Source organism: Protomyctophum bolini (genome assembly GCF_963924005.1).
Source record: "Protomyctophum bolini genome assembly, chromosome: 24".
Classification (NCBI taxonomy): Eukaryota; Metazoa; Chordata; class Actinopteri; order Myctophiformes; family Myctophidae; genus Protomyctophum; species Protomyctophum bolini.
The window spans coordinates 7,796,356-7,810,342 of NC_137885.1; the positions used below are offsets into that span (position 1 = coordinate 7,796,356).

General features: G+C 44.0%; 1 protein-coding gene across 1 annotated transcript; it reads left to right on the plus strand.

The window, feature by feature from the left end:
• Nucleotides 1-1,779: 1,779 nt before the first annotated feature.
• On the plus strand, nucleotides 1,780-10,461 carry LOC308311996 (gap junction alpha-1 protein-like). The gene is made up of 7 exons (XM_080758840.1): nucleotides 1,780-2,092; nucleotides 2,612-2,690; nucleotides 3,834-4,079; nucleotides 5,823-5,909; nucleotides 6,631-6,726; nucleotides 7,638-8,000; nucleotides 8,601-10,461. Exons 2-7 carry the CDS (start codon nucleotides 2,622-2,624, stop codon nucleotides 8,985-8,987), a joined length of 1,248 nt encoding a protein of 415 aa, XP_080614966.1. The 5' UTR covers nucleotides 1,780-2,092; nucleotides 2,612-2,621; the 3' UTR covers nucleotides 8,988-10,461.
• The last annotated feature ends 3,526 nt before the right edge of the window (nucleotides 10,462-13,987 follow it).

The following is a 13,987-nucleotide window of genomic DNA, read 5'->3' on the forward strand; positions in this document are numbered from 1 at the left end:
AGGCAGGTGTTTTGTATGTCTGGTAGGTAGGCAGGCATGTCGCGCGTAATTGTAGAACGCAGGGCATTCACTGTGAAGAGTGCGGGCGCAGGCACCACAAAACAGTTTGCAATCAAACAGCCAGTCAATATACAGCGCATGATAGACGCGCCGACCACGGCAACGACAGACAGGCTGCAGTTGTAGCAAGCAACTCTGACAATAGTAGGCTAGGCTACAGTAATACTGCAGACAGCTAACATTTGGATAGATGCACCAACGCAAAGCCAAGTAGCCAGGTCACAGGTGCCTATTAGATGGGGGTAGCACCCGCAGTTTAATTAAAGAGGATATTTCCAGAGCACTTAACCTGCCAGTTATAGGTAAAGAAACGTTGAATATGTATGTGTTTGGTTCCAAAACACCCCAGAGAATTATATTACCTGCAGGAAAGTGAAGGCTCGTTTGAGAAATATTAAGAACAATCAAAGCATTGATGTCCATTTATTGGAAACACCCAAGTTGAGCTCTTCTATGATTAAAGCGCCAAACGGAAAGATAAGGAGGGACTTGGAAGCAAAAGGAATGCCCATAGCAGATGTACCCATCATAGGGATGGATGCATGTGGAATTAGGAGTCCTAATTGGCGGAGACCAATATTGGAAATTGGTCACAGGAAAAATGGAGAGACTGAATGAAGGACTAGTTGCACTGGAAAGTGTATTTGGATGGCTGGTGCGAGGAGAAGTCACCACGCTAACTGAAGTTGTGGACATTGAAGTGATGCACATCAGGAACAGGCACTGTCAGATCAGTTACGCAACTTTTGGGAAATCGAATCCCTGGGAATCCACATGAAAGAAATGCATTCCCACTAGGCTGAGGAAGACAGTTTTCAAATCAGCCTAAAACATCAGGTAAGTGATGACACCCATTGCAGAAATCTGCACGGCGTTTAGCACCTACAATAATAAAAGCCTAACTTAATTTGCTCACTTCTTCATCGCAGCTCACTTCCAATATATTATATATTCTGGGCTAGTGTGCTTCCACTGAGATAATTGGACTGCTTGAATTCTAGTTGACTTCGACTCGATCGTGTCTAAATGTTTTAATGAAATGAAAATGGTGGGTCAAACAAGTAGAAATGCTTTTATGCGGTCGTCCACTCACAGTTAACAGTCTTCTATTGAGTTGTGCTTGAAAATGTACTGTAATTCTGCAAACTGTTAATAAATATTTAAATCAATCAATCAGTGGTGTAGTGTGTGCGCGTGTGGGGGCGTCTAAAATCACGTCTAAAATATATTTTGTGGCAATAAACCCCGTTTCTAAATACCACTACAACACTGCAAGATGCAATTAAAATGTAGCCATCCATAGAACGTGATTATAGTCTCTGGTCCAGGGCTGCCAACTTGCCAGTTGGACTGTGAGAAGTGAGAACCCAACCCAGGGTTTTTTTTTAGGAGTGGGAAGGATATACTCCGACTCCCCAGACTCCCCAAGCGTGGTGTGACTGGGGTCTGTCTGGGAGTCCTCCCCCAGAATGCCAGAAACGGTGTTCTGGTGACCACAATTTCCATCATTTTAGCTGGGGACCACTTGGAACCGTCTCGAGGACCACTGGTGGTCCCCGAACCACAACCACTGCTGCAGAGGAACGCTGCTGAAATACCACTCGAATACAGTAGATGGCGACAAAGTCTCATTTTTGTGGTCCCTCCTCAACCACATCTGGATGCGTTCAGAGTTCAGACGCTGGAGAGGTGGAAAAAACTGAGAGAGAGAGAGGCGGAGGAAGCCAGCCAGAGGCTGCTGAGCTGAACTCACAACGTCAAGGAATAGATGACGAAGACAACTCTCTGAACTGAATGAAACCGCATTCTTTTAACTGAACAGTCAGAGTCCCGTGATTTTCCCGTCCGTGTCTGGATTAACAAAAACAAACAAACAAACAAACAAAACTTTCACGATGGACTGGTTTTCAGGCTGACACCAGCAGACCAGCTCGGCGGAACAAGACCAACTTTTTCTCCCCAAAACAACTTTTTTTATTGGAGTGAAGCGGACATCGTGTGATCCCGTTATTACTGGGTCTCTGCCTGCCAGGTTAGTTACTGACTGACTTATTCAACGCTTTATAATACAATTTAAATCCTCAGACGTTTTACGAACTGTATTTGACGATTCCAGCTCGCGGATATTTAGTTGTTAACCAACGCGTGACATTAAAGAAAATCAAGAAATAAACTCTGATGGTCGTATAGTTTGGCCGCTATACAGACCAGATTTGAGACCAGACACGTAGTTGTAAGAAGAAATGCGAGAGGAAATAACTTAGAAAACCGCAAAAAAAAACCTGCTGTGATTTATGTAGTTTAAATTAATATACATATGATCAATGTTTCCTTCGAGGTAAAATAATAACACTTTTCGGTATTGTTTAAAACTTTTCTCTAGCTAATTCTCTCCTCAGGATTTTTTTTTTATAACATTAGCATTTAGCAGTTTTTAAGTGACTCACTCTCTCTCTCTCCTCCCTCTCTCTCTCCCTCTCTCTCTCTCTCTCTCTCTCTCCCCCTCTCTCTCTCTCTCTCTCTCTCTCTCTCTCTCTCTCTCTCTCTCCAGTGAGTGAAGGATGGGTGACTGGAGCGCCCTGGGAAAGCTGTTGGACAAGGTCCAGGCATACTCCACTGCTGGAGGAAAGGTCTGTCAGTGCATCTAAAGCCAATCAACAATCTGAATGATACAAAAACATCATGCAGTACTTTAATGTTGTATAGGCTATACTATACTATACTACACTATAGCCTATACTACTACTAATCATCATCATTATCATATTTCTCATCTTTCTCCTGGATTCTCATTCATCTCTGTCTCTCTTTCTTTGTTTTTCTCTCCCTCCCTTTTCACTGTCTGTCTGTCTGTCTGTCAGTCAGTCAGTCAGTCAGTCAGTCAGTCAGTCAGTCAGTCAGTCAGTCAGTCAGTCAGTCTGTCTGTCTGTCTGTCTGTCTGTCTGTCTGTCTGTCTGTCTGTCTCTCTCACTCACTCACTCACTGGTCATTGGTTAGACCAGTATTGTCCTACGACTACAACCTATCTCAAACCCTCACCCTAAACCTAACCTCCCACGGGGCAGCACACCTAAACCTAACCTTAACCCATGTCTAACCAATGACTAGTCTAAACTAAGTATCTGACACTCACTCACTCACTCACTCACTCACTCACTCACTCACTCAATCACTCACCCACCCACCCACTCACTCACTCACTCACTCACTCACTCACTCGCTCACTTTTTTGTGTTGCCTTGATAAAATGACTGTATTTGAAATAGCCGATAGTTTTTTGAGGGGCACTATCCCCTCCAACGTCTGGGTTTCAGAAATGACGTCTATGGACAGTGAGGGGTGCTCTTATCATCATACATCATCACATTCCGGCCAATCACTTTTGACGTCCTCACTTTTCTGTCCTCACTTCTTTTTATCTCACCTTTTAAGCTCCCAGCCGATCAAATCATCGCTATGGGGTACACACACACACACACACACACACACACACACACACACACACACACACACACACACACACACACACACACACACACACACACACAAAGCTGGCCATAGGAGGGGCTAGCGCCCCTCAAAAACAGGATCCCACTTGTGCCGTCATGTGGCAGCCAAGTCTATGGACTTTTAATGTTGGCTTTAAGCAGTGAGGTCACGTGGCTATATAGCCACAGTTATGGGAGCCCCTCACTTCACACGAGGGATGATTCACTTTAAACAAAAGATTTGTTAAAAAAAAAAAATCAAATAAAAAAAAATCTCTCTTCCAGGTGTGGCTGTCGGTGCTCTTCATCTTCCGCATCCTGGTGCTGGGCACGGCCGTGGAGTCTGCGTGGGGGGACGAGCAGTCTGCGTTCCACTGCAACACGGCGCAGCCGGGCTGCGAGAACGTGTGCTACGACAAGAAGTTCCCCATCTCCCACGTGCGCTTCTGGGTGCTGCAGATCATCTTCGTCTCCACGCCCACGCTCCTCTACCTCTGCCACGTCTTCTACCTGATGCACAAGGAGGAGAAGGTGCGTGTTTTTCGGGGCGGGCGGGGGGGTGAGCGGCATGGCTGCTGCTGTTATGATTACACATTTAAGTTGACGATTCATTGTCACACAAATCATTTTGCATTCTTTTTTTTTGCATTGAACGTTGGAACGCTAGAAAGTGTAATTCTGTTTGGCTTTTAGGCTCCGGAATCACAAATTGCACAGGGCAGATTTGACAAATAATTTAAATATACAAAGAAATCACTGACACATATAATAATTAAAAAAGAATCTTTACAAAAAATGTACAAAATAGCAGAAATAGTTGATCTACAAGCAACACATCTCTTCGTGACGTGTTGTAAGCTTATAGATCTGCTATTAAAAAAATGTAATAATTGCGATTTGTACACAAACCCTCAAAGCTGGACATAGGAGGCGCTATAGTGCCCCTCAAAAATGTACTTATCGCTGTTAAGATGTATCGTTACACACCCCTAGTAGAAGTCCATATTTGGGCAAGTCTAGAGTAGACTCTATGTCTATGAAGAATGACCGCATGTTTGGGAAAGTGCATGGCAGTCATCTATTAAACGATACAATACACATCTTTGTTGTACGACTAGATGTTTCTACGAATGTCGGTGGTCTATGTCTCATCTATGCCTCCATCTTCGGGAAGGTCTATGATTTCACTTGTCTATGAGCCGTTTATGACTCTGTATTTGGTGGCTTCCCAAAAATATAAAACATTATGTGTGGGGGGGGGTTTGATAACGGTGTCACTGTCTAACAACACTGTGTTAAACAATGACCGTAAGGGGGTACCCTGTATGACAGTGCCGCTTCACACAAATAACAGATTTTCAGCATCTCCCCCACACACACACACTCTAAAGTTTATTCTGATTTGTGATGCAAATTCATCGTCCAAAGTGACTGTGTTTACTTGGACCCGACGCAGGTCCTCTTTGTCATATAAACATCCAACGGTGGCTGGCTGCCTTCCTGCTCCCAAACGTCAAACTCATGTCATAGTATTGCATCTCACATCAACACGTACTTCCACATATTTAGGTTTGATACGTTTTGTAATATTTAACTTTACTTCCATAATGGACGTCAATAGAGCTCTGGTCGGGCTAATTTGGAGTCATAGATAGATGATGTGGGTTCTAAAATTGACATCCGGGGAGTCTGGGACCCCCAGGGGTTATCGACGTGGCTCCAAAATGTGTGAACATCACACTCAGTGTAACTACATCAATCCCATTTCATAGTTCAGAAATGTTCTCTTCTGGGGGTCCCTGGCATAAAATCCTGTCCACAGCTTGTTTGCAGCAGTTTGGCGGCCCTCGACATGAAAATGTTTGTAAATACCGGTAACTGAGGTCACTGGCTGTCCACATGAAGTTCCAGTTCCACAGATCCAGAGGATCCTCAGACAATATCTATAGTCTCACACAGTGGTCTAAAGTAACTAAGTACAGTACGTCTACTCAAGTACTGTACGTAAGCACAATTTTGAAATTTTCTTTTGTTGTCCAATGTTCAGTACTTTTACTTCTACTCCACTACATTTCAGATGCAAAATATTCTACTTTTAATCCACTACAATTCGTCGACAACTTTAGTTACTTGTTCCAAAACATACATGAACCACTTCAGCCCCTACATACGGTAGAGTTCTGGCATTTCAAAATATCCGATCGGCTATTTTCTTAAGGATTCTATTTGAGAACCTGTGAAATGGGACCTTCATTGAGGTTTCGTGTCTTGCAGTTGAGGATCAAGGAGGAGAGGCTGAGGGAGATCCAGGGCAGAGGAGAAGATGTGGAAGTTCTGCTCAGGAAGCTCGAGCTGAAAAAGGTCGGTCATACTTTTAGTCCTATAGAACACTAAACCTGGGTGATTTTCACCCGGACAATTATGTTCATGTTATTTTCATAATGTTGCTGATGTCTGAGGTGGGTGGGGCCCTTGGGTACCTTCAAAGGATGCTCAGTGACATCATAGAAGTATAGGGGTGTTTCCCTGCCCACATCCCTGTTTTTTCCTACAGGTTTTTTCTACCTACCAAAACCAAAACGCTCACCCCAAAACAGTCGCCGGGGGCAAATCCGGTGACCTCGGAATGGTCGCCATCTGGTATTCCTAAAACATAACCTCAGTAAACTATGCCTACCTAACCTTATTCCCTAACCTTAACCTCAGTAAAACTATGCCTAAAACTAACCTTATTCCTAAACGTAACCTCAGTAAAGCTATGCTTAACCCTAAACGTATTTCTAACCTTATATATCCCTCAGTAAAACAAAGCCAAGAACATCGGGGGGGGGGGGGGGGGGGGGGGGGGGGGGGGGCGTGTTTTGGGGCCAGCCTTTCCGGTTACCAATCCAACTACTTCATAATATGTGCTACTGATGTGATGTAATGTTGCTTTGATACGCGTATGAAGTTGTATATTTACAGCATTGTTTATGTCTTTGTCGTTTTGGTGGCCCAGTTCATACTCGTCCGCTTCTCCTCCATTTCATATACGTCTATGATTTGATTACATTTTCATCATTGTTATGATTTCTCAACCAAGATAAAGTACGGCATTTGGGACCATGGGAAGATCAAGATGAAAGGGCCTCTGTTGAGAACGTACATCCTCAGTATCATCCTCAAGTCCGTCTTGGAGGTGGGCCAACTTTTCTTTTTAATATACCGTGTATGACATTGTCGCTGTTGTCGGGTATGGGAAAATGTGTACCCATATTTTCATATTTAATCCATATCCATATTTAATCTCAGTTTTATTCCCATAAATGAATGCCCCATTGTATACTTTGTTGCATGACAGTGTCACACAAAAGTACTGTAGCAACAATGTCCGATCTACTAGCTAGTAGCTGTCCGATCTACTAGCTAGTAGCTTAGTGCATCGCCATCACCCTCTTTTATTTGAGCTGTTTTCTTCACATGCCCAAGATAGGGACGCCAGGTTGTAAGTGGGTTTTATAAACATTTAACCAATGAAAATTATTAAGACATTTTTAACACATTCTTGGGGAAAAGAAGTTTAACTACGTTAACTCTGGGATGAAAATCGCAGATCATCAACCTCACAATGTACCGTGACGATGCGACACATTGTGAGCTTCGTACTTAAGCTACTGTATGTAGTTTGTCATGAGGGCTGTCCCCCCGACTGTGAGATTGCGATAGAGAATCATTCCATTTGAGCTGTGGGGGGTGCTATACAGTCTGATTTAACATATACTTGCTTGGTTTCTCCAAATAAATCATGATATGTATCGTATTTTTTTTTTCAAACTACGGTATTTGTTAATTAATATAACAAATTAGGCCAATCTCCAAGTAAAATCATAGAAAAAATAAACATCGACTAATCCACTAGAGATTGGTAGTCGACTAAGACTCCCTTGAGGTCAAGCCATAATGCTTAAGTGATCAAGATATGAAAACAAAACTGTATGGAAACATCCCTCACAATTCAGGTTTTTTTTTGTTCATTTCATAGCGGTGTTACTGTGCACATGTCCTCTTCAAAGCGTCCCTTCCTTAACACAGCTGCGTTCCTCTCCGCAGGTGGCCTTCCTGACGATCCAGTGGTATGTGTACGGCTTCACGCTGGTGGCGCGCTACGAGTGTGACTGCGACCCCTGTCCGCACACGACCGACTGCTTCCTGTCGCGCCCCACCGAGAAGACCATCTTCATCATCTTCATGCTGGTGGTGTCGCTGGTCTCCATCGTCCTCAACGTCATCGAGCTCTTCTACATCTCCATCAAGCGCGTCAAGGACAAAATGCGGAGCAACTTCCCCCCGGGGACCCCCGGCCGGGATGTGGCGTACCAATACTACAACGGCTGCCCGCCACCGTCCGCCCCCATGTCCTACAACCTGGCCACGGCCGAGAAGGGCAACTCATGCAGCAACTACAACAAGCAGGTAAGACTGCAAAATACATTCGTTATCGTATCGTTATCGAGGTATGAACATGCGCAATATCAGTATCGCAAAAAAAAGGCGATACTAAATTAAGCAAAAACTAAGCTATGATGGCTAAAACTGAGACTAAATACAATTTTGTCAACAAATAAAAACTAGACAAAGTTTATGTTTGGGAGGGACTAGTGGAGAAGAGATCCAGCAGAACTAAGACAAGTCATCATGGGTGGGTGTGTGCGGGTGTCCGAAAACAGGTGATCTGCAAGCTCACAACGCGTCACGCTGCGACGTGTTGTGAACTCAGAGCTGCCTGAAAATACCGTAGCTGAGCTACAAGCTCAGAAAGCCCTGCGCTGCAGCTATAGCGTGAGCTTGTAGATGAGCTAGTATTTTCGGCGAAAAGTGAAAATCAGCCATTTCGATGCCATCACGGCACCACCAAAAAATAAACTTCAGTGGACCCAAATCAACTGCAGATTTAGTCGACTATACAACGAGACTATTTCAGGTGTCTGCAACATGACTTAAAAAAAAAGAAAATTATTCAAAAGACTACGACTAAAGTCAAAATGTGCTGTCAAACTCCCAACACCGTAACAGGCCAGCGAGCAGAACTGGACCAACTTCAGCACGGAGCAGAACCAGCTGGGCCAGCGGGCGGGCGGAGGAGGAGGAGGAGGAGGAGGAGGAACCGGAGGAGGCGATGGCACCAACAACAACGACCACCATCACCACCACCACAACAACAACAACAACGAAAGCAGCGACTGCCACAGTCACCAGGGCTTCCCCGGCTCGCAGCAACAGCAACACCCGCGAAGCTTCCAGAACTCCAACTGCCACCCGCCGCTGCCCGGATGCTACGACCTTCCGGAGAAGGTGGGCTCCGGCGGCGGGAAGGAGTTCCACATGCTGAAGCAGCAGCAGGACAACAGGCCGAGCAGTCAGGCCAGCAGCCGCGCGCGGCCCGACGACTTGGATATTTAAAAAGGATTGGGGAAGACGACTGCACTTTTTTGCGATCGAGGCCCAAATTCGGATCCCCGACGTCGTTGTGTTTTTAGGGGGGAAGGGCTGCGTGGTGGGGGAGAAACACTGTTATTATAACGCCGCGAAGGTGAGGCGACACACGGCGGCTCCCAGTCTTGGTTCTTTGGTTATTGATTGAGATACTCTTTGGACCGCTGGCGTCTTGAGTAGAGCGGAGACGATCGGGGCTGCACATGGATTTTGCAGGAAAGGAAACCCCTCCCAGTGCAGCACAATGAGAGAATCCCCCCTTTTTGCTTCCTGGATCTCCGTTTCCTGCCGGGCCAAAACACTCCTCCTGGGCATTTTCGGTGTGAACCGTTTCGGGGCCTTTGTTAATTTTTTTTGGATGGCGACAACAGAGGATATTTATCAAGACTTTGAGACAATGTAAGAGTACCTCCTCCCATCGAGAGGATGAGTCATGTTCTCCCGAGGAGAATATATAAACTGTGCTTGCGAGCGAAAGTGCCTTTTTGACATGATGGGAAAAATGACAAGGCTTTGTCGGTATATCTTGTTTTCTATTCTTTTTTTTTTTTCTTCTCTTTTTTATACTTCTTTCAAAGTTTGCACTTCCTGTTTGAAGCCATTGTCCAGAGAACGATGAGTTCTTCCCTTATGGAGGGAGCACAGTAGTGGCTCCAGTTCTCACAATGACTCTGAGGACTTGGACTGTATCAATAGACTGTTTTCACCGGCAAGGCCTTTTTCTTTAACAAGTAATAATGTTAATTGTGAGCGTGATTCATTGAGACGTTTCTTGTGTGGGCCGGCCTGGCTGGCACCCACAAAGTACAGGAGCCCGTATCATACCAGCACACACAATAAAAACCTAAATGAAACACCCACAGTTAACGTTATTATTACCTTCAGCTGCGTTTACACGTTACAATGTATGCTGTGATAAGGGTCTATTGTTGAACATTTTGGTTCTTGGCAGGAGACCATGGGAAATACTTGATGTTCGCATAACATTCCAAAACACAAAAAAATATATATATTTGTAGTTGGCGTTTCTTTTCCAATGCCATACTTTATTTAATTCACAACAATCAGAAGTCCTTTGATGCAAATTTATTATTTGAGTGATTGAATGATTAGCTTGACTAGTGCCTGTATATTTATTAGAACATACAACTATGTGGGAGAGCTTTTGCAATTTTTATTCCCGTTATTTTTATTGGTGTAATATATTTGTCCTGATAAACTTTGAATGAATGCTGTTTGTTTGGAAGCAAATTTCTCTCCCTGCAAGTTACCCAGTGCAAATCCTTTGTTCATGTTTAATATTATTATTATTATTATTATATGGATCATCTTTAGAATGACTGTGTTATACTGCTAACTGGATTATGCGTTTTGTTTGAGTATACACAATCCAGACAAAACTACAACAACAAAGTCATAAAAGAATGTTTCCAAAGCTGAATTTGATTTAAGTTTGTTTAATCCACCTTGCACAAGAGCACATGCAGTGACCTGAAAACCTCCATTTCATGCGAGGGTACAATGCAATGAAAACATTGAATTAACTGATCTACAAACTCCCAACGCGTCACGTACGTTGTGTCACATTGCGAGCTTGTAGATCGGCTATTGATGGTGAACTTTCCCCCAATAATAGGGATGAAGTTATTTTCAGCATGTCCTATAAGGCAGTAGTTCCCAAAGTGGGGTCCGGGGACCCCCAGGGGTCCTTGAGGGAGTTCCAGGGGGTCCCCACCCAGCTAAAGGATAGTTTGGAACCAAATGGACACTTATGGGTCTGTAACTCTGAGTGTACAAATGGAACCAAATGGACCCTAACCAATCCATTTGGTTCCATTTGTACACTCTCAGATTTAAATTTACATCGATAAATTGGGGGTCCCAGAGATAGAAATGCCATTAAATGGGGGTCCGTAGACTAATGCATGTCAAACTAGAGGTCCTTGAAATTAAACGGGTTGAGAATCACTGCTAGAGCCATAAAAATCTTCTCTTATGGGGGTCTTCTGTGGCATATCTTTTCAAATGGGGGGTCCGTGGGTCAATTAGTGTTAATTTGGGTGAAAAGGTTTGGGAACTACTCCTATAATGGAAACTGATATTCTATCCCCTATCTATCTTAGGGGAAAAGATTTGCACATTTCCGAAACGTACCGTACCGATTAAAAAAATGAAGAGTGTAATTTAGGGGCACCTTTGGAGCCCAGGTTTGAGAAAAGAGGTTTGCTCTAGTTAAATGAAAAGTTGGGTGAAATTTAAAAGAATTTTGGTTAAACCAGATCTTTAATAAACAGTACATTTTCAGGTGGGTTGCCCAGTTTCGGCCAATCGTTCCAGTTCCAAATTTGTCTGCTAACTTCATTGTGTCATCACTTCCAATTTCACTTGTTTATCCTGTATCCTGTGTGAGTAATCTTTCCTGATTTGATCAAATTAGTATCCCAAGTTCCCAACCTGAAAATTCATTTTATGTTGACTAAACGAAAAGAGCTGCAGAGACAGCAATGATTACTGTGAGAAACTATTTAACACAAATAGCACGTACCCTACCTTTAACACTTTCTTGTGTATATTAAGTTAAGTGCCTGCATACTAGTGTGACAGTACGTTTTAACAGTGGGAGACCTTAGAGACCAACGGCGAGCGTCGATTGAATTTCCTTGGCTATCGCCCACTATCGCCCAAAAGATGAATTATTTGTATCTTTTCGGCCGACATTCCTCCGCCCACTTTTCGACCATCGCCTGGTTCGCCTGCTATCGCCTCCATCGCCAGTAGTTGCCGGGTCCCGTTGACAAATAATGCACTTCCTGGAAAATTCGTCTGGCTGTCGCCCGCTGTTAAAACGTACCGTTAGGCAACAGGTCTGACCTGATTATTTTGTGAATAATGTATGTACGATATCTGACAGTCCCACAAGTAGGCTAGTGATTGTCAAAGTTGGGTGTATAGGGACCTCCAGATGTCCTTGAAGGGCTTTTCAGTGTTTCCCCACATAAATTAGTTTGGAACTAAATGGAACCTTAAAAATGTCTGCAACTCTCCGAGTTAAACAGTTTGAGAAGAATTATGTCACAATAGAGAATCTACATTCATCTTAAGAATGTTTTTTTTTTATATCCTTGGGAGTGCTTCACAGGCATGTGTTACAGTGTTTCATATCTCTCCATATCTAGATTCTTGAGACCTAGTTTTATGTTATTCTGCATATCCTCATTCAAGGACATATGGCCTCCACAAAGTATTTCCAAGTATGTCTATCTGCACCTGTGATCTGATTATACACACAGTTCTTCTATGCGCTACTTTCGGAACCCCTGCAATATACACAGTATACTGTATCGTCTTGCTAACAATGGTCTGCTACCTCCTAGGGCTATAGCCAGCCACCCCCTGTAAACAACTTTGGGCTAGGAGCGTGTTGCTCATCCTGAGATCCTGTGCTTTTGCTCTGTATTGGTCTGAATGAGGAATCTTAGCAATGATATTCATTTACTCAGCTGAACTGAAGAGCCAGTAGAGATTGTGTTTTCTCCACATTTTGCCAAGTCCTCCCCTGAGAAGAACCAGAGCAGACTATTCAAAATGTCAAGGTGCTCCACGAAGCGTGCCTTGTGTGTGTGCGCGCATGTGCGTGCGTGCGTGTGTTTGTGTGCACGCGTGCACATGTGCATGTGTGTGTGTGTGTGTGCATGCATGCATGCATGCGTGTGTGCGTGCGTGCTAAGTACACAATGTTCATAAAAGTTCATATCCTTGGATCTCTTGTTGGCCGGTTAGTCGTTTGGTAGTCAGACAGTTTAAGAGCAGCATTCTCCAAAGACTGAAAACGAGTAATGCTGCATAATAATAGACCATAGTGTGGAGAACTTTGTGTTAATGATCTATTAATTAACTACACCCCACCCCCCCCCCCCCAGAATAGGGGGAAACATATTTGATTACATTTACAAGCTTGTTGTGAGCCTGTAGATGAGTACCTAGAGCCCCTTTTGGTGTTTTTAACTCAAATCTTTGCTTCTGGGGGGGGTTCCCTGGAACAACATATTTTCAGATGGGGGTCGGCGGCGGCCAAATACATATAGTTTTTGGGGTCCTTGACATGAAATAGTTAGAGAGCCACTGATATATATATATAAACTGTATTATATAAACTTTATTACAGGCTCGTGGCCCACAAGGTAAGACATATACATATTCACATATACGAGAATAGAAACATGTTTTCGGCCTCAGGTCTAAATGGGTTTAAGTGGTGATGGATCACATTTGTAGCTACTGTAGATTAACCTTAACAAAACGGTAAAGGGTGGGCGTCACTATAGTGTCATTAGTCCGGCGGCTCATTGTTTCCGACGATGCGTTGGTCCGACTCACGCATTACTAACCCTATCTCTAACCGCACGCGGAAGCTACGTAGTCGGAGTAATGGCATGTCGGAGTTGTGGGCAGTCCCCACATGGTGTTATATGTTACGTTACGTAGGTATAGAACCTTTATCCAAAGCGCTTTACATTGTGCATTATACATTCACCCATTCACACTCCCGACAGCGGAGGAAACCATGCGAGGCCCCAACCTGCTCACCGGGAGCCGTTATAGGGGTGTCTTGCTCAAGGACACTTTGAGAGTCACAGGGTGAGCCCACGGTCAAACCGGGAACCAATCTGATTCCCAAGGGCATAATATATATATGACAGCATAGACTGTAGGTGCAAAATGCCTTCAGCGATTTAGGCTTCGAATAGAGGGTAATGCATCATCATCAAACCTGGAAGTTATGCAGGAATGCCTACTGAGTGTCACAAACGACGTTCTGGCCCTTGACAGCCCAATGCATCCAAACAGAAAAGTCCTCTCTGATTGCATCAAACAACATTGAACAATGTTAAACTCACTTTGCACGTTGTGCTTTGCCACTCGATGGGCCATTCACTTTAAGCACGCGCATATACCCTCCATACCGG